Source organism: Oryctolagus cuniculus, chromosome 13 (genome assembly GCF_051225735.1).
Source record: "Oryctolagus cuniculus isolate XC-2025 breed Fujian yellow rabbit chromosome 13, ASM5122573v1, whole genome shotgun sequence".
Classification (NCBI taxonomy): domain Eukaryota; kingdom Metazoa; phylum Chordata; class Mammalia; order Lagomorpha; family Leporidae; genus Oryctolagus; species Oryctolagus cuniculus.
In genome coordinates, this window is record NC_142879.1 from 53,940,916 (window position 1) to 53,965,343 (window position 24,428).

Consider the following 24,428-nt stretch of genomic DNA (forward strand, 5'->3'; position numbering starts at 1 on the left):
TGCTTTTAAGAAACGACGACTCACAGCGTGGGGCGGGGGGAGTGCGAGCGGGACTTGCCAGGCTCACCGAGCCTCGGTGTTTGGGCTGTCCCTCGTGGAGACAGCGTGGTGGCTGATGGTGACAGCTGCACGCCGGGCCTGGCGGCCTCCGCACAGGGGCTGTGCTCCTGTGTCAGCATCGCGCAGGTCTAAGTTCTAGGAAGAGATTCGGTTCTCCCAAGTACGAATTAGCCTTGATTATACTCCCCAGACTCCTGGAAGGAAACCAAGGCGCTGTTAACTCTTGTCAATACTTGCTCAGCGAGGCAGACACCATTCCCAGAGCCCGGGACTCCGAGCTGTCCAACCCCTGCCACGAGGCGCCTGCCTGGAAAGGTGTTAAATAATCACAGCGAGGACCCAGATGCTGCGTATTAAGATCATAGTCTTCCCAAACTTGCCTAATGACTGTGACCCTCCTGTGAAATTCTGATTTCAGTCGTATGTGAGGGTACAATCAATCTATCTTTTATCACCAGAAAAGCTAATTGGCTCGCTGGTTGCAGGCGGAAATAACAAAAAGGGCTTTCAGCCTGGGTGTAGCAGCCTTTTCCTGTACTGCAGCTTACAGGCTACGCTGTCAGGCCGGGGAGAACTTGGCTGAGTGTAAAGAAAGTGCCGATTTATTCCGACCTGGATAGCCCCTCCTCCTGCGTATCACGGCTCTGCAGAATCCTACTAGCAAGGCAAAAAAAAAAAAAAAAAAAAAAAAAAAAAAAAAAAATCATCCCGTAAAGGAAGGTAAAAGCTCAGTAATTCAAGGTTCACTCTCAATAACCTCTTTGCATACGGTAAAGGGCAGCTCTCAGCTCTAATGAAATGCTGTTTCTGGGATTTCTGTTTTTGTTTTGACTTCCGGCAGGCATACATAGCCACATACCGAGTTCAAAATAATCTATCTGAACTGCCACAGGAAAGATATTTTCTAAATAGCAGAGAAATGTGCAGTGACCTAAATATGTAGCTGAAGTTGCTGAGTGCCTACACGACAAAACCTGACTCATGAGTTACGTGTGACGCTTGCTGGGCCCTCACAGGCATCTGAATGTTAATTGGTGGTGATGATATAAATACTTAGAAATACTAATTGCTAAGTAAAAGTGGTAAGTGATGGGATCTAGAGATTATGTAATGTCGTTCATTTTCCCCAAAATGCAAACTCTAGTTAGAAATATTCAAATGTGACTTTATTGCCCCGAACAGGATGTCTTATCTCAGCATCAAGGGTTTCTGCCCAGCTGCTCCAGGCTCTTTAGATTATGCAATCTAACTTCTAAAGCCCATTCAAAGCATGAGCTCAACCAGTGTGCTGATGCTCTCCATTTAAACAAGGACTCCTGTAGTCTAGTCTCCAGACCGCATCTGACCCAGGAGGAAATATGTCCTAAGGCTTCTCATGTGATTTTGTGATAAATTTTGCTTGTACTTCAGATTCGCTATTCCGGTTTTGAGCTAGTGAGTTGTCAAGGGCCATTCTGCCTTTCTGCAAAGAAACTTTTAAACCTGTATCGTAAACTGTTTTATGTCATTCTAGTGGGGCTGTTCTAATAAGGAAATTTTACTATTGTTTTTTAGATTCAATAAAAGAATAGCTTCTAGGATTCAATGTCTAAATGACTCCAAATGATTTGCCTATGGTATACTTTTTGCCCTCCAGTACTTTTTTGGTGGGTTGGTTTTATGTTGCTCAGGGCTATGTAGAAGCCCACGCTATTCTAAGATAAAAGTCAGTGCAAATATAGATGTCTCTCTTAAAGATACAGTTTTTAAAAACAGATTTTAAATTATATAATCTTTTAAAAAGTAAGTTATACTTTGAATTAAATCAAAGGAAAGCTGTTTCAAGTCAAGCATTTTAGCTTGTGTTGACAAGAGGAAGGAATATGCTGATAGATTTTAAGAAGTTCAGTTAAATTAGGTATAAATGAATGTTAATGATAAATAGGAATAGTGTAGATATCCCTGCTTATCGATTTACCTGGAGATTAATAGAGGAATCCACAGATAACCCATAAATCCAGTAATTTTCCATCTTCAGCCTCTTAACAAGTTAATTTACAAATTGTCTACTTTTGTGCCTTTCAATTTGCAATGAGGGGTTCAGAAATATTAGGGAAAATGCAAGCTATCAACAAAAACAGCAATAAGGGGTCTTGATAGGTAGTGGATAATCTGGAAACTAACACCCTTAATTTTAATTTGCACGTGAGAGGCCCAACCAGTGGCACTGAAGGAGTTAAGGCATCCTCCCCCCCATTTCGAGAACCCCAGATGATGAAGTGGGTAAATATGTATTCCATTCATTGGTGCATCTGATCTTGTCTGTGACAGAGGAAAGGCGTGTCTTCTCACACTGTTCCCTACGAACAAAAGGCAAGCAAATGAGGGTGACTCAGGACTTTCAGTGGCCTAACACAACTGAACCATTTTTCTGAATGATTCCACGCATACACTTAGGAATCAGGAAGAGAAACATTTTACTCTTCACTGGCCAAATAAAACCATCTATAAATCATATGCAAAACCACTTTGAGCAAAGAGGGACTTAAAAGTCTAGGAATTAAAAGGCGTTCCATATTTTCCTTTTAACTTTTGCTCCCCTTTGGGGAATAAACAAAGACATCTGCCACATCAAGAGTCTGGTTTGTTTGTTTTTAACTGGGAACTGAATGCAATCATTAAAGTTTATCTTTGGAAAGAGCTTTCGAAATTTTAAAAATTACTTCTGCAAGTTACACTATTTTTAAATTTCATGAAGCTTAAATGTTCAGCTTTAAGTTAGAAAGCTCATTAATAGCTTGTCTTTTAACCTAATTAATAAATGAAAAGTCGTGTTGTATAATCTGTAACTTAGTAAGTATAGTTTCTTGAAAACTGCCTTAAACAGGCTACTGAGAAGACTGTTAAAATATGGTGATGGGCCGCCCATGTTACTGGACCACCCCTAATGAAAATTCAAGCACACACTCAATGTTTAATTTAAAACATACCATAGGTCTATGTATATCCTAGCCTCAAACTCTTTTATAGAAATCTCCCAACTTCCTTTCACAGAGAAGTCTGCCAAGCCATTGATCAATAAAGAGTAAAAGCTGTAGCATCTAGGAAGTTTCTTGCTATATGATAGTAGGCAGTGGTTTTAAAATGTACCTCCGTGCTTTGTATCTTTTCTCTTTGTAAATTTAGGTTTCAGGATATCACTAAAGCTCACACATGGCTTTGGCTCACACATCCTTCCAAAGCTTTCCCAAGTGTAGGCTTTCTCCTCCACTTTTTGTCTCCAGCGCATTTCCTATGGCCCAACACGGCTGTTTTATTCCAAAGCTTTCCAAAGAGCAGCTCCAGGTCTTGACAGTCTTTTCAGCATCGAGGTTACTATCTTCTCCTTCCAATCTACTACTGCAGAATGGCTGGCTCTCCTGCTAGTTGAAAAATAAACAAGTGCTTTCTAGCTGTACTTTGTTCGGCTCTTTTATCTGATCCCCTATCCAGTTGCCCTTTCCCCAGTCCCTAGCACTTTTTTTTCCTACCATCAGTTGCCTTTTTGTTCCATGTCTTTTAGTCTTTTATCTCCTATTCTTTTCCTGCAGGTCCAGTCAAAACCCTACCCCAAACCACACATTCTTTAGTCACATTGCCATTAGTGATTAAAACAAAAGCCATTCTAAGCTTACTCTTAATAGTTAAAAAAAGGCCTCAGAAAATGTTCAGTGCTCCCAATTTTATTTTTATTTAATGCTAAAAGTTAAAGAAAAAAAGGTACTGTAAATCTGACAAATGACAGAATGCAGGTGATATTTCCATAGCGTGATTTTAAAATATAATAATGTTGATATCTGAGATTACACTCACTTCAGTTGACATGAGTTTCATCATATATAGAAAAAGTATCACCTTCAACTTAAAAAAAGTAAAGGTTAAAAGGTGGCACACTTTTAAAATACTTGGTGGCCAAGGAAAGGTATATAGTAAAAGTTGTAAACCATGTATGTGTACGTTTTCATAACTTTAACTGTGAGGCCACATGAAAGACAGTACATCTGTTAAGTTCTATAAATCATTAAAGCAAAAAAGGGAAAGCCTCAACACCCCATCCCCTAATATTCTTGAGTATTAAAAGCACAGCTGAAATACTAGGATCTGAAATCTGATACTGCCCACGTACAGTAAGTAGCTTTCTGACGTTTTCATCCAGCTGTGGAGGATCTCTGCACTGTCATCAGGTACAACAAAAGATCAAACCCATGTCCCAGTGTTAACTTTTTAACGTTAAGAGAACGCCAGAGAACCCAGATCAACGCTTCGCAGCCTCAAGCCTTCCACGAAGGCCACCCGAAGGCCAGTCCCAACTCCTGCAAATCTTATTTTTTAACAGCAGTAACTTTAATAAGCAGCCCTTTGAAGCGGTGCATATTCTCCACCTACAACAACAGCACAGAGAAACACAGGCGTCCTTTTCCACAGCTGGAAGACTTATCCGTAACAAGCAGGAGGGTTCTTTATTGATCTTTTGGGAAAGCTTATCTGTATTAAGATTGCAAAACATACAGACAGCTACCACAAATTAGGTCAAATGACTGATCAAGTCGTAACATCTATGAGGTCAAATTCCAGTTTATAATAAAGTGCCTAGATACACACTTACACAACAGACCATGACAGTTGAATTCTTTACAAATGTCTTTACGGGTATGTAAAACTGACTCTGTGTTTTTGCATGTGTGTATTCACATAAAAGAGACCAGTCTGATCTGAATCATATATACTCCAATTTTAAAAACAGAAGGTGTAACAACAAACTGGCTACTCATGCAAGTCTGTCTGTTAATATAACAATGACCGGTAACATGAATTTGCACGGCATCAATAGGTGCACTCATTAAAAACACTACGAGAAAATACTGTATTTGGTGCAGTATCTGATTTGCAAGTGTTAGTAACTTGACCATTAAAAAATATTTTAGCAAATTAAAAAAAAAAGATAAACATGTAACTAAAAAAGAACTCAAGGTTTGTAATAATAACCTGTTTTCAACTTGAAACAGAAGTTAGTCTCTGAATGATACACATAAACTGTAGTAGACCTAGAAACCATGATCCAGCCTAATTAGAAGGCCAAGTTACAAACACCTGAACCTAAGGATTTAAGTGTTCCTGTCAATGTTAAATCATAACAGCACAAAAGAAAAACCAGTATCACTGTGAGACAACTATTTCTAGTAACTGATGATTTATTGGTTTAAAAAATCATTTTACTGATGCAAAATAGTGATCAAAAGAAATTAGTTTACAAAAGGCTTCTAAAAATAGTTTGAGAGGTGGGGCCTGTCTATTATGTAAAAACCCTTAATTTCTTTCATTTTCACTAGTTTATCACTTTTTCCCCCAGAACAGTATTATTCAGTTGATATTTCAAATACATGTAAGAAGGAAATTACAGGCTTCCTCCACCCACATTCGGGCTGTCACTGATATGCCCACGGGCAGTCCTGGCAGCACCACGGCGGCTGTTACTGTCATTGTACCATACTGTATTTAGCACTCACTAGAAACAGGGTGTAGGTGATAGTATCAACAGCAATAGCACTACAGGTAAATGATAAAAAAACAAAACAAAACACAAAACAGAAACAAAACCAATCCCACAATCTCCAAGTTCACCTGGACTGTAACTTCTCTCAGGACTCCTTCAAAGGAAACAACAGCAACAACAAACAGAGCTCTAGGGTGTTTAGAGATGAAGTGGCGCTGCAGAGCCAGGCTCTGCTCAAAGATGGCAGTGCCATCTTGTGCACACCACCATCCATTCTAACCGCCTCCCATCACTGGAACTGTGTATTATGTAACCAACTAGCATGCAGCATTGTAATCTTACAACTGATCACGTGGACAGTGAACAGCGGTCAACTTTGCCTTAAAAAAAAAAAAAAAAAAAAAAAAAAAAAAAAAAAAACTACCCCTCACCCCCAAAAGCCACACAATCCTAAAAATCTCTCAGCAACACCTCTCAGACTGTCATCGATATCCCAAGAACTGAACTTTAAGAACAAAACAGAGAGATTAAAAATCCATTTGCCTATTCCTCTGAGAGGACGACGTTTTGGGGTAACCTGGTGATGTTTCCAGTGGCATGCCCACTTGCCAACAGTGCCCCTTTCATCACTCATCTCCTTTCCTTCTCCACCAACTGGCCTCCGGCCTGAGAAGGGGGCCAGCAATAAGGAATAACAGACAGTAAGGCAATCTTACAATGTCAGAAAATGTATTTGGCTTTTTTTTTTCTTTTTAAAATAAGTGCATACAAATACAGCTAGAAGCATTTCTGATTTGCCAAGTGCTCTAAAAAAGCAGCGCGCAAGTCACAGCCTACATAGAACGGTAACTGTCACCAGGATAATAAAGCACAAAGATATGCTAATAACGTTAACAAAAGAAGAAAATGCCTTTATAAGTACATACCTTTTGTCGTCAAAAAAATATAGAAACACAATGTATTCAAAAAAATCAAAATTATACAGCCATGTTTATGAAGTCTACATTTCCCTTGTCTTGGATATATATATATATGGAGATATATATACAATTCAAGCAGTTTTAGTTAAGGATAATCATTGGGTTTTTCTGAAACCGAAAAGTCACGAGTCTCTCTCTTTTTTCACTTTCACATCTCCAGCAAGGATGGTTGCAATTTCCCCCTGCATAAAGGCCCAGGGGACATTGGAGCCCACAAGAGGGCATTTTTCCCCACTGGGACAATAGACCTCTCCACTAGCTCCCTGCTGTTTGATGCTTTGTCTGGAGCAAGGGAAGCAGAACTTGTGCGAAGGGACGGACGGGCACTGCACAAAGTGGGTGTCCTCCAGCCGCTCGTGGCAGAGGGTACAGCACAGCGGGGCACTGGCTGCCAAAGAGGAGTCCGGGAGGCTGGCAGGGTGCACTGGCTCCAGTCCTCCTGTGCTGCCTGCCCCCTGGCCCCCCACCTCTCTGGGGCCCAGCCTTCTTTGGTTCATAGAGGACGGAGAAGGTGGACTGCTGCTATTCCTCCTGGTAGTGGAGTGAACCTGGTTGGCATCTTTCGAGGCATGACTGCCCCCTGCATTGTCTGCTACTAAGATTAGGGCTGCCATCGGGGACTGGCCATTCTGTGCCGCTTCAGGCGGTGTGGTCCGGTTGGAATGAGGTGAGGCAGTGGGTGGTGGTGGAGACACAAAAGAGGACGTGGGAGTCATGGGGATCTTGAGCCCTTCGGTGGACGTGGACAGCCATGGCTGGGCCTCTCCATTGATCTTAGGGGGCCCGACTTCACCTTCTGGCTCTGGAGAGGGCTTCCTTTTCCTTGCTGTTCTTGCAACTGGAAAAAAATTAGGAAATAAAAGGAAAAAAGGGGGAATAAATAAAAGTTGCACTGGAAAGCACTTTTACTAAAAACCAAACAAAAAACTCCTTACTGAATTCCTACTCTGAAAACCACACAGACAAAACACCCGTTCCCAGTGGCTGCATGCAGCTTAATCATCTAAACTTAGGGGGCTCTGAGGCAGGACACCGATGGAAAAAAAGGCAAGGAAGCCCCAGAAAAAGGCTCGAATACGACAGGGTCTGTTTCACACATGCATGCGTGTACCCCATCTGAACCGTGCATGTGATTGTTAAAAAGTCCCCCGACAGGCTAAAAGGTGACTGGTGCCCTCATGCTCCCATCCAAGAATGTGCTGGGAAAGGAAAAGCCTGTGTCAGTGCCTATCAGCCCCGTCTGACTCATCTCTGTTATGCTGCTTCAGCACATGAACACGTTGCCACTAAGCACTGGTTCCGCCTCAGGCACATCAGGAAGTTGGGTGTTTGTTGTTTCTGGGCTGGGGTAGCACGATGAATGGGAAGCAACCACCCCTCCTCCTCTGCTCTCCGACCCTCTCCCCTAAGCCCCCTCGCTCCACAGCCGCCCCTACCTGCTTTAGACCCGTTGGCCCCGTTGGCCTCGAAACCCAACAACCTGCCTGCAGTCAGGGCCGGCTCCTTCTTAAACTTGCTCTCGAAGGGCCCCGAGTGGCCGTGCTGGTGCAGCGCCAGCAGCGTGTCGCGCACGGTTTTGGGCCTGTTGACCCAGTCCTGCTCTCCGGGCCCGCGGCCCTTGCCTGCGCCCTCGGCGCCCAGCTCGGCGGCCCCGGGCGCGGTGGACAAGCTGTCGGCCGGGCCCCGGTGCGCGGGCGGTGGCGGCGGCGGCTGCTGCTTCTCCTTGGCTGCCGCCTCCCGCTGCTCGTGGTCCACGGCTGCGCTGCTCGACACAGAGGCCGGCCTCTTGTGGGCGCCCAGCTCCGCGGGCTGCGCTGAGCCCAGGCCAGCGGCGGCCGCGGCTCCAGACACGGCGGCCAGGGAGGCGGCGGCGCGGCCGCTGAGGCCGAGCGCGGCGGGCAGCGGCGTGGCGGAGCCGTTCATAAGCGGCACCAGGGTGGGCGGCACGGTGTGGCCGCGTCGCGCGTTCGGGCTCTGGCGGTTCAGCTCGGGCGGCTCCTCCAGCTTGGAGAAGCCGTTGGGCACCAGGATGCCGTTCACAGGCGGCGGCTGCGGCGTCGGAGGCTGGGCCAGGCCCGCAGCCGGGCGGCTGCCGCCGAAGTCGGAGCCGAGGCGCGGAGGTCGCTCCGCCGCGGCCGCCAGAGGGTAGCGCTCCAGGGCCTGCGCTGCGCGAGGGGCCGCCTCGGGGCCGCCGTGGCCGAGCTGCTGCTGCTGCTGCTGCAGGAGGATGTCCTTGGCCGAGAGCGGCGGCGGCTTGGCGGCGGCCGGGGCCGCGGCGCCGGGCGGGGAGCGGCCCTCCGGGAAGCAGCCGTGCGCCCGCTTGAGCTGCCGCGCCGTCTCGATGACGAACTCGACGCGGTCGGCGCCCTCGTAGTTGACGCAGCCGCGGCACACGGGCTCGGTGAAGTCCCAGATCATGGCCCAGGGCATGCGGGGCAGGTCACACAGGTAGCACGACTGCCGCCGGGACGCGGCCGCCACCGCCACCGCCGCGGCCATGTCCGAGGAGCCCGCGGCGCCGGGGGAGGAGGAGGAGGTGGAGGTGGAGGAGGAGGAGGAGGGGGCCCCGCCGCCCCCCGCCGGCACCGCGCGAGCCCTCCTCCCCCCCCAACCCCGCGTCTCCCCCACCAGTGGCGGCGGCGGCCGCAGAGGCGGCGGCGGCGGCGGCAAAGCCCGCGAAGGCTCGGCGCCCGCGCAGCGCCCCCGGTGCACGAGGGGCGGCGGGCGCGGCGCGAGGGGCTGCAGCCGCGGCAGCAGGTCCCCCCGGCCGGCGCGGTGGCGGGCGCGGGCGGGCGGCGCGGCGGGGCGGCGCGGCGGGGGCTCGGCCGGGGCCGCGGCGGGCCTCCAGACCGGGGCGAAGACGGGCCGCGCGGACGCGGGGAAGCGCAGCAGGTCGCGGCGGCGGCGGTGGCCGGCACGGAGTGCGGGGCGGGGGGCGGGGAGGACGCGGGGGGGGCGGGGGCCGGGGCCGGGGGGCGGCCGCCGGAGCAGGCTCAGCCCGAGCGGCGGGGCATGCCGCGCCGAGGCGGCGGCGGTGGCCGAGCGGCGTGAAGCTCGGGCGCGGCGCGGGCCCCGGGTCGCTCTGCCGCTCTCTCACAGCTCCTGGCGTCGCTGCTCTCCAGCGCCCGCGTCAGCGCCTAGCCCGCCTCAGCTCCGCCGCCTAGGTTGTCGCTGCTGCTGCTCGCCGCGGCCGCTCCACTTCTACAGACTTGATTCTTCGACAGCCTCGCACGGCGCCTGCGCGGGCCCCCTCCCCTGGCGCGCGCGCCCGCCCTCCCGCGCGCACGCGCACGCGCTTTCCCTCGCCGCCCCCCCCCCCCCGCCCCGCGCGCAGGGACGCGGCCGGGAGAGCCGGCTCCGCGGGTCCGCGCCGCCTCCAGTGAGCGGCCGGCGTCCCTGACGTGAGCACGCTGCTCCATGGGGATGTTTGCCCTGTTTCCTCGGCTCTACAGACTCCTCAGTCGGGATTTGGTTTCCCTGTGCTTGTCCTTTCTGTCGAGTCGAGCTAAAACTAATAAATAATAATAATAATAAAGGCAAGGCCACTTTGTAACTTGGTTTCTGTCAGACGCTTGATGGAGAGTTTAGGTCTGGCGTGCTTCACAGTTTTGGGTTTTTGAGGAGTTGAAAGCCAAATGTTGGACACGTGAGCACAGAATCGCTCAGGAATGCTTTGCACTTGCATTTGCCCTAGGACGGACACGCGCGCCGCCAGGCCCTTTAGGTTTCACAAACTCAGGAGAGTCTGCTGTTCCCAAGCACAGCACGGTGTCGTCATGCCGCCAGCTGGCTCGCGCGCTTTCCACGGAGCCCTCCGTAAGGAAAGGGAGCGCGGTCCAGACCGGGAGCTCGAGAACACCAAGACCTCCCGTCGGCCCGCCCTCTGAGCGGAGCCCTGGCCGCGCCCGCCGCCCCGGCCGCCTTATGTAGGTCCGCGCGGCGAGCGCGTGACGTGGGCGCAGGGCTGCGGGCCGCAGGCCCCCGCCGCCGCCAGTGCGCACGCTCCGCGCGAACGTGCCTCGCCGCCGCTGGCACGGGGGCCTCATTGAACGAATGCACATTCCAGGGATCCGGGGTCTACGGCCAGCGAGGCGCGGCGCGTCACGTCACGGCGCAGGCTCCGCCCCCGGCAGGCCCTCGGGGCCTCCGGCCCCGCCCCCCCGGGCCCGAACTTGGACTCGAGGTGGCGGGTGGCGCTGGCGCGGTCGGGGCGCGCGGCCTGCTCGCCTCGATGGGTCCCCGCGGGCGCTGGGGGCGACCGGCTGGCTGGCTCGGTCGCGGCCGTGGCGCAGGGCGGGCCTCGGGAGGGGGCGGCCCTGCGCCCTCTGCGCCACCCAGTCCGGCCCTAACCGTGGTGGGTGCAGACCTGCCTGGCGGGAAGACGGGGTGCGGCCCCAAAGCCCTGCCGGTCGGGCCCGCGCCTGTCTTACGCCGTGGGCAGCCAGACTGCCCCTATTGAATGAGCGCGTGAGGTTCCCACTTTTATCGGGAGGAGGAGCTGGTGTGTGTTGTGGTAAATCTCTGGGTTGGTCGTTGGTCCTGCTGAGGCGCGGGCTTGGGCGCTGTCGGCTGGGACTTTGACGTTGCTGCTTTGTCAGAGCGGTCTCTGGAGCTGCTTTGGCTAGCAGCAGCACAGGCCCGCATCTCTCCCTGAGACTGGAGTGAGCTGGTCAAGTGTGGGAAGAACAGGGTACTAATTATATTATCATCCTTACAACTGGATTGGTAGGTGGAGAGGGAGGGAAAAAATCCTGCTGACGTTTCCTTAGTTGTTGCTGTTGAAAATGCCAGGTTCTTTCAAAGAATTAAAGGAAGAGGGAAAAGCACTCATAGACAACGGAGGGAGCTGCTTAGAACACAGGAAAGTTGTTTGAAAATGGCGCAGAAAACATGCTGCCACGTCTAGATGTTTGGAGAGGCTAACCCTGACTGTCTTCCCTCGGGGATTTCCAGAGGCGTGTCTGCTCCGAGGGTCTCCCCGTCCCTTTCCAGGTCTTACCTGGCACTTGCCATCCTGCTGGGGAGGACGGGCCTGCCGGGATCCCTCCCAGGAGCAGCTGAGGCCGCTGCAATGGAGCACCTCCTGCTGGTCACGCTGCTTAGCGACCCTGTGCCACCCACCGGGGATGAAGCCTGGTGTTTGTGCTGCAGGCCTGAGCCTCCTCAGGGCCCTCAAAAGATGGTTCGGGAAGCACCGCTGGGAACGTAGTGGGCAGCCGCAAAAAGTCAATGGGAAAACGGGGTTACAAGATAAGTTTGAGTGTGAAAGAACTTGAAGTTCGTGCGTAGATGTCATAATACACGTTTTCCGTGAGCGTTTGGAGAACCCCATGCATTCAATGGAAACAACTTGCCATTAGGACGGTGGCTTAATTATACTCATTTACCTGCCAGCGCTCCCTGCTCATTGTAATGCCCTCCAGAGAGCGCCTGCCACTCCACCCCAGAATAGAATCCCCGGAGAGCTCCGAAGTCAGGACCTTTGTAGGACAGAGCTCCTGCTCTCCAAAGGAAGAGAATTTCCTTTTGAATGCACCCCGCCAGCTTACTGTTGAAACTGGGTTGTGGTAACTTCCCTCCTGCAACGCCTGTTGGAAAGTGGAAGGGCGGTTTTATTTCTGGGCTTGAGCCTGCCCTTGAAGGATCCGGGATCAAGGGGGTTAAGGCTGGACCTGGATCCGGGGCAGCAATTCCTTATATTGTATCAAAAGTCTTTCATGCTGCCTGGCCTTTCCTGTAGCTCTGAAGCAGCTTTATGGATGTATGCTAAGTAAACATAGCTTTGTTTTTGTCTTCTACCCACCGCCCTCCCTCCCTCCCTCCCTCCCGGCGAAGACTAGAGTTGGATCCCATCCAAAGCGGCTGCTGCAGCAGTTACAGCCGCCTCCTCCACACACAGGAGCAGGGTTTCTAGGGTGAGGCAATGCGTCTGCAATTCGCAGAGACAAGGCAGGAATTGTAATTGTAGTTCATCATGTGATGACTTATGAAAGAGGAAGTTGGTATGTTTTAGTCACGTAGACTCTGCCCTCTTGCTTAAGGCTCCAGGTCCTCTCCAAAGAGAATTACGATCATCTTCGCCACTCAGAGTCAAGGTTACCAGGTTGTCTGCAGCCAGCTCTTACACACTGATACGTGGACAGGCAGGCAGATCCTGCGCCAAGTGTCAGTGAAGCAGTGGGTTGAGGTTGGCTTTGAACCAGAGCACTGAAATGTTGCAATTTGTCTTAAGAACTGAAGGAACTATTCTGTGGGGGGGAGGACTCCTGCTGAGACTAGAGAAAGCAGTCGTCCTTTCTAGCTCCAATTTTGTAGTTTTTTTTTTTTTTTTTTTTAAATAAAGATCCTAGTTTAGGAGTAAAAGGAAAGCATTTCAGTAGGACACCATGAAAAAAGCAGGAGTATGGAGAGTAAGTGCCCAGAAGGCAAACCAAAGGGAGCGATAGCTCAGGGGGTAGAACAGATCTCACCTCCCTGCAGTGAGATTTACACAGGCTTCTACCAGGTGAGCATTTAACATCTAAAAATGGGAATAGGGTCCCCAGGGCTTACTCTGGTCCAGCTGCTCTGGTTAGCACACTGCAGCCCTGTACTGACAGTCCATAGGGCAGTAAAAAGAAAGGGTTGCCACCAGAGAGCCCTGATGGAACTCTGCCCCTAAGACACAGGAGCAGAAGGGGGTGCAGTCCCAAGCCCCCAGCAGCTTGTGGCTGCTGCCCAGGAGGTGGTGTTCCCAGGGACCGCTGGGTTCACGGGTTTCACCCTCTATCCAGATGTTGAATCATAGCCTTCATTCTTGAGAGTGCAGCTTCTTTAAATAACTTGATGTTGCAACCATAGGAAAGCTTCTTAAACTATGACCCTAGCATATTTGAAAGAAGAAAAAAAATGCAGCCACATGTCATTCGGATTTCTGTGAACATCACATCAGGCTCTTGTGCCCGGGTACAAGTGCCATAAGACTAGGAGAGCACATGTACTATTCAGGGCTTTCCCACTTAAAAAAATTATAAATACTTGTGTGTATGTTTGAACACATTTGTTTAGGTGATTAAATCTAGGTATACATGGAGGAGCCCGACATAAATGAACCTGCTATAATTGATATGAGTGCTTTTCTCCGAAGTCAGCGCTTTATGAGAAAATGCCACTGTTTTTCAAATGGCAAGTATTCTTTTTTAGAAATAACTTTCCCTCTGTTTGACCTCTTCTGTAGTCTGCCTCCCCTGAGCACAGAGAGTATTCGCATATTAAAGAGACTTTTGCATGTAGAGGAGATAACTCTCTGCGGAGAGTCCAAGAATCAGGCCAAATAAAATCACAGGGCCTCTTAATCATCCACATATTATACACTGAAGCTGTTAGTCACCAGCCTGTGTGTCAACATATGTACAGATCCCCGTTTAGAGCAAAATTCAGGGTCTTGATGTAGGTTAACTACTTACTGTGTCAGAATTTAAAGAGCTAAGTGAAAAGCAGACAAAACAGACAAAGGAGAGATTGAGGTCACACACTGGCTCAGTCTGCAAGGAAATTTGTAGGAGAACTGGAAGGGATTCAACAGCCATTTGATGCCAGAACCTTCCTATTGACTTTTTGAAAAGAGCAGGATGAAATGCACTTTTCTGGAATAATATCTGGATGTGGGTTTGACTTATTTTTAAGACACTGAGATCCTTTAGAAGAAATCAGTAGAAAGATGCTGACAAAATAGTGAATTAACTTCATGGAGGATTTTTTAAATAGTAAAATGATAAACTTTCAGTTTTCCTGTAATATTTCTTATATATGTTCTTACATACACATTCATTATGTTTCTTACATACACATTCAGTAGTAAGGAGACTTAAAAAAAGTCAAGGATATAACAATTCTAAAAGGTTCAAGAATCATATGATAGTGTATTTATTATGTCTTCCATATGGACATTTTAAAAAAAGGTATTTCAAGCATAAATTCTATAACTTGGCATCCTTTTCAGAAACTAAAAACTTGAAGCATTAAAGATTAAGTGACTTCCCTAAAGCGACATTAAAGGTGAATGGGGGCTGGCACTGTGGCACAGTGGGTTAAAGCCACAGCCTGTGGTGCTGGCATCCCATATGCACGCTAGTTTGATTCCTAGTTGCTCCACTTCCCATCCAGCTCCCTGCTAATGCACCTGGGAAAGCAACGGGGGATGGCCCAAGTCCTTGGGCTCCTGCATGCATGTGGGAGACCCAGAAGCAGCTTTTGGCTCCGGGCTTTGGCCTGGCTTAGCCCCATTGTGGCCATTTGGGGAGTGAACCAGCATATGGATGATCTCTTGCTTTCTCTCTATAACTGCCTTTCAAATAAATAAATAAATCTTAAAAAAAAAAAGGTGAATATCAGAGCTGAAATCCAAGTATGAATTGTGTTGTCTAACAATGTAGTCTATAATTTTCTATTTGCATTTTGCAAGTTTACAAATCATGTAAGCACAGTTTTTAGGCATAACAAAAAGTTAATATTTGTGAGTGTTAACTAAAAGAATATTATGATTTGTTTATCTGTATTTATAGAAAAAGGATAATTCTAGTATAGCTCATAGAACACTTGTTCCAAAGAAAAGTAAACATTCACAACAGATACAAGGGAGATGATAGAGTGAGGAACAGGTGCCACAATACCATGTCTGGTGGGAGGTTCCTTCAAATGGCAAACCATTCTGTGCTGGTCTTTATGAGCCTTTGATAAAAATTGATTTGCTGCTAGGATAAATGACAGTTCTGGGACTTGGGTGATGAAAAGATTTTGGCATTCACCAAATTGGAATGCTGTACCTCCAACTCTTTTTGACCTCATTAAAACAATGGAAAGCAGAAGAAACACTCATTAAGTCTCTTAATTCCTGTTGTAGGACTCCAGTCCTGACAACTTTGCACTCAGACAAGTAAATACAAGGAGCTACAGGGCATTGAAAAGAAAAGAAGCATGTAACCACATTTTGCACAGAATTTCATGGTTATAGAGGGGCTATGGAATACAAAATGATCATAACTTATTTAAATAAGCTTTCATTGTGATTGTTTTCATTTATTAAGAAATAGAAGCCAATATGATGTAGATTTGACTTTCTCTTGACCAACTGAAAATATAATTTGCAAAAGAAATGCCATTCAGCAGGAAAAACTGACCTCTATCAATGAAGTTTCAAAAATCTATTTTGGTGGCTTTCTTTAGTCTAACATACTTTGCAAAAAAGACAATTATTTTCTGTGTATAGTGCATATCCCAATGATATCCCTCAAAAATATAAACGTTTAACAATAAAATTCTTTCACCCTTACATTTTTGGGGGAGCAGGGCAGTAGTCAGTTTTATGGATAGAAGAGACACAGAACGCTCCCTGCAGAAGGAAGGAAAACTTAAAAAGATTAATTGTGGTCTGTAATTTATTAATTGGAGTGGATTTCTGTATGTATTACCACATCTACTCCTGTGACCACATAGTAATACCTCTTTGCCGGGGGCATACAAAACCATTGAGAATTAAGACTCACACCCAGGACTAAAGTTCATGTAGGGAAGAAGAAAATACATACATGGGAGCAGACAGGGTAGGTTTGAGCTCTAGCAAGAGACCATTGGTAGATGGATTAGAGAAGTGGATTCCCTAAAGTGATTGCCTAAATATAGTGTGTTTACTGAAAAGCATGTCACAGACAGCTAAAATGCAAATGCCAATGAACTTTGATGGGCTTGCTGGCAAGTTTCCCAGCCCTTCAAGCAAATTCCTGAGTGAGGAAGTTGGTTCTGAAGCATGCCTGGGAAACACACACACACACACACACACACACACACACACGAGCTTCCTGGGGACTGTTATCTTCTAGCATTTAACAGGTAGCTAGATTTAAAAAAAAAAAAAAAGATTATTTATTTGAAAAACAGAGCTACACAGAGAGAAAAGGAAAGGCAGAGAGAGAGAGAGAGAGGTTTTCCATCCGCTGGTTCACTCCCCAGTTGGCCACAATGGCTGGAGCTGCATGGATCTGAAGCCAGAAGCCAGGAGCCAGGAGCTTCTTCCCAGTCTCCCACGTGGGTGCAGGGGCCCAAGCACTTGGGCCATCTTCTACTGCTTTCCCAGGCCATAGCAGAGAGTTGGATTGGAAGTGGAGCAGCCGGGACTCGAATCAGCGCCCACATGGGATGCCAGCACTGTAGGTAGCAGCTTTACCGGCAACCCCACAGCGCCAGCCCTAGTAGCTAGATTTTAAACATTTGTCAGACTGCTTTTATTCTATCTACTTCTGTCTATCTATCTACTTCTATCTATCTATCATCTATCATTATCAGGTCAATTGTCAATTCATTATTCTTAGCAATGAATAAGAACATCAGCATCTACTCCCTATGAATTTGTAACTGAAGGCACCAAGACAATTGAGGAATTCGCCTTGAAACAAAGCAAATGTGCAATTAAATAACTGCTTGAATTCAGGCTTCCCAAAGTACAGTTCTTTAGCCCCCTGATGGGCTGCTACCTGTTTATATATTCTTTACAGGTTCTTTCTTACATATGTGTAAGTATCTATGCAGATCACCAAGTGACCATAGGTTTTTCATACACCTGGCATATGTCCTGAGGCAGGCCACTTGGGTGCTCTGGAGCCAGTGTTTTTCTTCAAAGGGGGGTGGGATGCCAACCTTGAGATCATTTCTGCTCCAACCCCTCCTCATGTGGTAGGTGGAAGTAATGGGAATACAGGGGAATTTGACAGTCTCAACTCCAAGATTCTTCTGACCAACATGGGATCACAAAAACAATGCGGAAAAACTAGCAGTAAATGCCTGCCCATTATTTTGGGGCATTGTGCCATTCCAAATAAAGTTGTGAGGTTAAATGGATACCAGATCATCACATCATCTGAGAACATCATGTCTGCTTGGTTTGGGCTCAGATCCCAGGCTAGGAGGGGCTAAACCATGGTCTATACTTAGTTTAAATGAGCCAGGGCAAAACATTCATATCAGCATTAATATGCCCAACAAAATTGTTTTGGGGCTTATGGAAAGTGTTTGCACCTTTCTTTCCACAGGGACTGCCATATATATAAAACAGGCAAAGATTTAATACTATCTTTGGGCCTTTCAGATTATTCAAGAGGTACTCAGTTGAAGGAAGAAACAAACAAAAGATAGTTGCATACACTGACAGGCATTTGGCTGGATAGATCGATCAGCAGGATGTGGAAACTTGTTTTTAGTTTGTTTGTTTGGTTTTTTTTTTTTTTTTTTTTTTTTTTTTAATTCTCACCCAGGATTCTAGTGCTTAATAGCAGTGTGGCTTCTTTGCTGGCTGTATACTGAATTTATAAAGGATGTTATGAGTAAATTCAAGGAATTCTGATGTTTTGAAGTGTGTTGTGACTTTGTTAACTATGGCGAGATGTTACATTCATAACTTTCTACATGACTTTCATTTATTTGGGTCTGATTATGGGAAAACTTAATGAAATTTCTTAAATTCTATTTTTTTTAAAAAATGGGGTACTTATGTGTAGAATTTGTTTAATTTCAATTATTCTTCAAAAACAAAAAAAAAAACCACACATAATAATATTTGTCTTTTCATTTAAAGACCACTCAAAGCATTTTGAAATGAATGTTCCAGAATCAGACTCCCAGATTCCTTGAATTCAGAGAATGGAAAAGGATAAGCAGCCCCTCATAGCTTTAACAGGAGGCATTCTTTTAAAAGCCTGGAATGCCAAAGCCCTCTTAGACTGAAAACATGTCAGGACATGCTTTTTTGGGATGCTCGCAAGTGGTTTAGGCTCAGAAATCTGCATTCCCAACCTTTGAAGTTGTATTCTGTTGGCAAACAGCCTCCTGATTATTTTCATGTGGTGGGTGTCCAAGCCAACCTCTTCGGTTCCAAGTAATTACAACACGCATGACACTCTGTGAAGTGTCCACAGTGTAGCATAAGTTCAGAGACTGGGTGAGTGCTGCGCTTATTAGGGACAATTCTCTGAGGCTTGTCACAGTTCATAACCACAGTCAGGCACTTCAAAATAGACATAAATTATGTAAAAATCATCGATTCTCCAGAACAGTGGTGTTCCTGCTTCTTAATTGTATTGCTCCTCTAAGAAGTTTTCACCTTCAAGGAGCTGTGGTTTCCCCAGTAAAATTAAACAGTAATGTTTCATTCACCTCTGCTCCTTTTGGAATGAAGACTGGTGGTGGATTACAGGACAAATAAATGAAAGACCAGATGAGTTGAGTTTTCTTCTGACTCAGAAAGACGTCAATTTCTCCTAACACGAAGATGCAGATGCGAGTTAGACCCCTTGTGTTTTGAGGAAGTTCTGATTCATGGATTGGAGAATTGCACTACACTGGTGTACTGCACAGCATGGGCCTGGCTGCATTAAAACCCGAGTGTCCTGCCCTCATTCCACGTGCCCCCTCTGATCATGAAGAGTTCATTTTACAGGCACCACTATCTGTGAGAGCTGAACAAAGGTAATTGACTTGAAAACCTACATTTGCCTTCTTGTAGACCACATGTTAGTCAATGCTGTAATATTTCTTGGGAACCAGCAGGATTCTTTTTTTTTTTTTTTTTCTCGGTGCGCTCATATATTTTTTTTTCTCGATCAGCAGGATTCTTAACATGCATCAGGAGGGTGTTGGGTGATGCTTAAAAAATTTTTTTTTAAGATCTCATCCCACTTAATTTTCTGGGAATTATTTTTCAATTGTCTGTTTTAGTAGGAAATTTCCCAGAGATTATATACAATGAGAAACTAGTCTGGAAGAAGACAAACAGGCCAGGCATAACAGAGTCCTTTTAAAACAGTCACTTTGCAGACCCAGAATACAACTTGTAAATCTTCTTTTTATGCTTTTCTTATGGTATATACATTATGATATTTTAGTTGAAGCCAGTAAAGCCAGCATAGAGAAGAAAGTCGGTTTCTTTTTTTAAGCTTTCCATACGTAGTATAATTTAAATAATTCTAAGGTAGAGTTTCAACACCTCAGATTGAGCATTTTTGTTTACGAAGTAAGAACAGTAATCCTCATGTTAAAAGGTAGTATTGCTACTCCAGACAGCAGATGGTGTTATTAAATACACAGGCAAAGTCTACGGTCATAAGGAACTAACAATTAACCAGAAATACGATCTGTCACAACCGTTTAATGGGTAACCTACCAGATATATACCACTTGTATTATCGTGAGTTTTGGGAGGAATATTGTCAAGCTTCAGAGTAGTTGCACAATCGTTAAGAAATATTGTAATTATATTCTTGTTTAAGCATTTAGTGAAGCCAACAAGCCAGAAAGAAAGTGAAAATCAGTGTGATGTCCTTATAATATTGCTTTCGGTTAACCTAGTTTGAAAAACGCTTTACCCATTCAGATGGCATAATCTCATAGCTAGCCCTGAATCTCATCAGTCTCCCTAAATTAGTACTACCAATAGTTTGGAATTTTATGCTGGTAGCTTGCGTTGCTTTGAGACCTCTTTCCATGATCATCATTTTTGTCCCTGAAGATTTCGCGGTGTTGAAAGTGATGAGAAAAGGGCACTCACAACAGTACAGGGGAGGGAGGAGGACAGACCAAGATGGGGGGGGGGGGACAACAGTAGGATGAAAGTGTCTTCCTAGTAAGTTATGGTGGCACTATGGGCACTGCTGCTCTTGTAAATCAAGGATCAGTGCATCCCTGCAGTAGAAGCTTTACACACCCTGCCCTATTCCTTGTGTTTGCCCAAGGAGTGTTTGCCATGAAGAATACATCACCCGTTTCCTTCCCAGTCAGGACTTCTGAGGCCCACTAAGGAACTGAACTCAATTCTAAATTCACCCAAAGGGAAGAAAACCAATGGGGCAACAGCTGAGTCTGATTCACAAAGAACCAACCGCGAGACTAGAATTTGGAAGAGAGAACCGTATCCCATACGTAAGGACTACAATGAATTTCAACTCCAACCATCTTATTGAGCAACCTAGAGAAAGCTACCTGCAAAACGCTCCCAAGTGCCCCAGCTGAGTGGAAGATGAACAACAGAAACAGGGTTTGGAAGTCAGTGGCTGATCAGAGTAAACAGGTCAGCAAATTCTTCTGACAAACTTCTTTAAGGACAAAAGCTGTTACTAAATTTCTATGCTGTTGGATTTGGTGAGGCAGTTTGAATCACAGAAAATGCATACTAATAGCTTTTTTTTTCCATACAGTTTCACATATTTAAATATGTTTATTTAAATCTCTCTAAATTTAAATTGAACAAGGAAAGCGCCACACCTCAAGGCACAAGGCCGCAGTTGGCGATCACCATCCACAAGCTTAGGTTGCTGGGCTGTCCTGGAGACACAGCCCAGGACACCTGCTGGAAATTTAAGGAGTCCTCCGAAGAGCTGATGAGATACCCTTGGGCTGAAGGAGTGAGAACTTTCTGGAGAGTGGAAGACGGATGAAAGTCCAGCTGGAAAAACATATGGCAGCAGAGGCGGAAAGAGGGCTTTATGACCGGGAGCTTTATAGAAAAAAAATATCTGAACGCCCAAGGCAACCGTTAGAACCTAAGATCTTACCAAGATGATGGATGTTTGTTACTTCTAGGACTGCCTCCAATATACCTGGACCACAGCCAGCACTGCATCCTCAGGCGCCCCATGGGATGGTGCATGCAGAACAGCTTCAACACACTCCATCTCAAGGCCAGGACTTGGGGCCGGCCGTCCTCCCTCCCTGCCCCTCCGCATGCGGGGTGGGAGGAGAGGATTGTTCCTGGAGCCTGGTGCGCATGAGATGGCAGTTTTTTGTGTTGCCCTGAAAGAAAACAAAGTTTGCAAATCACTGTAGATGGTTTGTTTTATAATAGATATGTCAGGAAGGGAACATGGATACAGCAAATTCTTTTCTTAACCACACATGAACTCAGACAGAGCTTCTGGAGCTACACAGAGACAAGAGCACTGAGTTCAAGTTAATTCTCTTTTATAAGCACTCTTACTGCTAATAACCATGTGTATCTGTTACTGAGAATCTGCTTGAAGAGCATTCTAAATGGAATGCTGTATGCTTTAGAAAAGAGATAAGTTGGGAAGTGATCATTCAGAATTACAAATGGACACTTTATAAAGTCTAAAGTTTTTTTTAAAAGCAACTCTCTCCAATATACATAAGTAATATTAGATTTTGAAAAATATAGTCAACACACGCTTGTTAAAGATTCACACAGGTGTGTACTGGAGAGGTAGGCATGAGTGCCTCTCATCCCCGGTTATGACATCCCTAACGCAGTCACTGTGGACACCATTTCTCATCCACAGACAGCACTGTCTCCCTTTCAGTTTCTATGATGGATGCTGCACCATCATTTTCCTTAAGCTGTGGCAAGTAGAAGCAGCAATTATTGTGGTCACAAAAATCAGGGCCTAACCTTATTACCCAACCATTATGACAATTATCCCTCCGATTTTCTCTTTGTCCATGTACACACATTTTCAAGGGATGTATTTTCCTCACCAGACAGAGAAAGGCCTATAGGTCAATTGTACACATTTCATGTTGATACAGTAATGTCATTAATTTTTTATTTTAAAAAAGAAACAAACTACAGCCATTTATGTCTAGATGGTATCTTTCCTCCTAGGAACCCAAACAAAAACCAAGCTGCTCTCTCTCTCTCTCTCTCTCTCTGTATATATATATATATATATATATATATATATATATAGTATTTTATATATATGATTTTTTTTAAAAAATAGCCGTTCCTTACAGGATGAATTCTTCACTCAGCAGCCAAAGCAGGGGATGTGTCTTCAAGACTGAGTCTCATGGGGGAAAGGCTTTGAAATTCTGCATTTTCTAAATGTTCACGGTAAGAAAACAAATCACTCCTTCTCAAGTAAAATTTGCTCTCCAGAGGTCACAGGGGTCACAGGAATGCAGAGACAGATCTGGGCTGAGAACTGGCCAGATGTTTGCTGTTTTGAGCGGAGTCCCCACTTGTGCTTTCCTGGGACCTCAGGGTGCTGTCTTTGGGCTTCCTGGCTCTGTTTCACAGAGTTCTGGGGCTCCACCTCCCTTCTCCCCAGTCACTCCAAGGTGTGAGCCTTGGGAAGTAAGTCATGCTCTCCCTCTGCAAACCCAGCTGCATCGCTTTTCTGCAGTTTGCTCACCTCTGTAAATTGATAGAAAAACAACAAAACCAGCTGCCAAATAAACGTGAGCTTTAGTAATGTCTAGAGACCCTCAGAATCAGTAAGCATCTGAAAGTACAGCCATCCCTCAGTATCCATGGAGGATTTGTTCCAGACCCTCTGCCAATACCAAAACCCATAGATGCTCAAGTCCCTTATGCAAAATGTAGTATTTGTATGTGGAGCCTACATATATTGTCCTGTGTACTTTGAATCATCTCCAGATTATTATAATGCCTGATGTGATATAAATATTATATAAATAGTTGTTAGACTGTAATGTTTAGGGAACAGGGACAAGGGATAAGATGTCTGTGTAGGGGCAGGCATTACAGAGCAGAAAGCGAAGCTGTTGATATCACAGTGCCTGGGACTGCATCCCACCTCTGCTGCTGATCCAACTTCCTGCTCACGGGCATCCTGCAGGCAGCATGGATGGCTCAAGCATATGCTGGCTCCACTTGGGAGGCGGGGTTGGAGTCCATTCTCCTGGCTTCACCCTGGTGGAGCCCTGGCTGTTAATGGGCATTTGGGGAGTGAGCCGCTAGGGGGATGATTCATTCTCTCTCTCTCTCTCTCTCTCTCTCTCTCTCTCTCTCTCTCTCCCTTTCAAATAAATGAAAATAAACTTGTTTGAAAAGCTTTGGTATGTTCAGGACAGACCATTCTGTAAAAATATTTTCTACCTGTGATTAAAAGGGAGGCGGCAGGACCTGCGGATGCAGAGGGTTGACTGTATTGGTAAGTTAAGGTGCAGGATCTGGAACCAGACAGCCCAGGTTCCTGTTCAGGCTCTGCCGCTTTTACCAGCTTTGTGATCCTAGGCAAGTTTCTCATACTTTCAATGCTCCAACTTCCTTGTCTGTGAAAAGTGGGCATAAGAATAGTTGATGGGAGGTTTCAGTGACTTGTGAAGAACTTGAACAGTACACCAGCAGCCCCGGTTCACGTTGCCTTTTGTTAGGGCCAGTGTTTCTGGATGAGGCTGAAGCAGGCACCTCTGAAACTAACCAGTGCTAGTACAGCTTGTGGCTGGCCTCTGAAGGACCCTTAGGAACCCTCCTCAATGACCCTCTGCATGGAAGTAGTTGTCACCAAAGCTGCCTACGACTTGTCTGGGACCGTCTCTCTAATCTTATCTCTTATCTGTCTAATCCTGAGTCATCTGCCACTTTTGATGTCACTCCTTGGATTCCTTTTCTCACTTTGACTTTTTTTTTTTTTTAAAGATTTATTTATTTATTTGAAAGGCAGAGTTACACAGAAGCAGAGGCCGAAAGACAGAGAGAGGTCTTCCATCCGCTGGTTCACTCCCCAGATGGCTGCAACGGCCGGAGGTGTGCCGATCTGAAGCCAAGAGCCAGGAGTTTTTCCAGGTCTCCCATGCAGATGCAGGGGCCCAAGGACTTGAGCCAACTTATACTGCTTTCCTAGGCCACAGCGGAGAGCTGGATAGGAAGTGGAGCAGCCAGGACTCAAACCAGCACCAGCACTGCAGGTGGCAGCCTTACCCACTATGCCACAGTGCTGTACCATCTCACTTTGACTCTTTTTTTTTTTTTTTTTTTTTTTTTTTTTTTTTTTTTGACAGGCAGAGTGGATAGTGAGAGAGAGACAAAGAGAAAGGTCTTCCTTTTGCTGTTGGTTCACCCTCCAATGGCCGCCACGGCTGGCGCGCTGCGG

At 46.4% G+C, this 24,428-nt stretch overlaps 1 protein-coding gene and 1 long non-coding RNA gene across 3 annotated transcripts; both read right to left on the reverse strand.

The window, feature by feature from the left end:
• Positions 1-1,059: 1,059 nt before the first annotated feature.
• On the reverse strand, positions 1,060-3,461 carry LOC138844977 (uncharacterized). The gene is made up of 2 exons (XR_011381517.2): positions 3,190-3,461; positions 1,060-2,399 (listed from the first exon to the last, which is right to left on the reverse strand). It is a non-coding gene; the product is annotated as an uncharacterized LOC138844977 (long non-coding RNA).
• A 284-nt stretch (positions 3,462-3,745) lies between these two features.
• Positions 3,746-9,755, reverse strand: IRF2BP2 (interferon regulatory factor 2 binding protein 2). Of its 2 annotated transcripts, none has more exons than XM_008268248.4 (2): positions 7,989-9,755; positions 3,746-7,390 (listed from the first exon to the last, which is right to left on the reverse strand). In XM_008268248.4, exons 1-2 carry the CDS (start codon positions 9,049-9,051, stop codon positions 6,675-6,677), a joined length of 1,779 nt encoding a protein of 592 aa, XP_008266470.4. In that variant the 5' UTR covers positions 9,052-9,755; the 3' UTR covers positions 3,746-6,674. The 2 variants fall into 2 exon arrangements, with proteins under 2 accessions (XP_008266470.4, XP_051676686.3); XM_051820726.3 differs by having other exon boundaries at positions 8,037-9,735.
• Positions 9,756-24,428: the final 14,673 nt, after the last annotated feature.

Coding starts and splice junctions, on each gene's coding strand:
- IRF2BP2 (XM_008268248.4), bottom strand. CDS start 9,051: ATGGCCGCGGCGGTGGCGGTGGCGGCCGCGTCCCGGCGGCAGTCGTGC. Junction 7,391..7,988: donor GGCCAACGGGTCTAAAGCAG/GTAGGGGCGGCT, acceptor ATTTTTTTCCAG/TTGCAAGAACAGCAAGGAAA.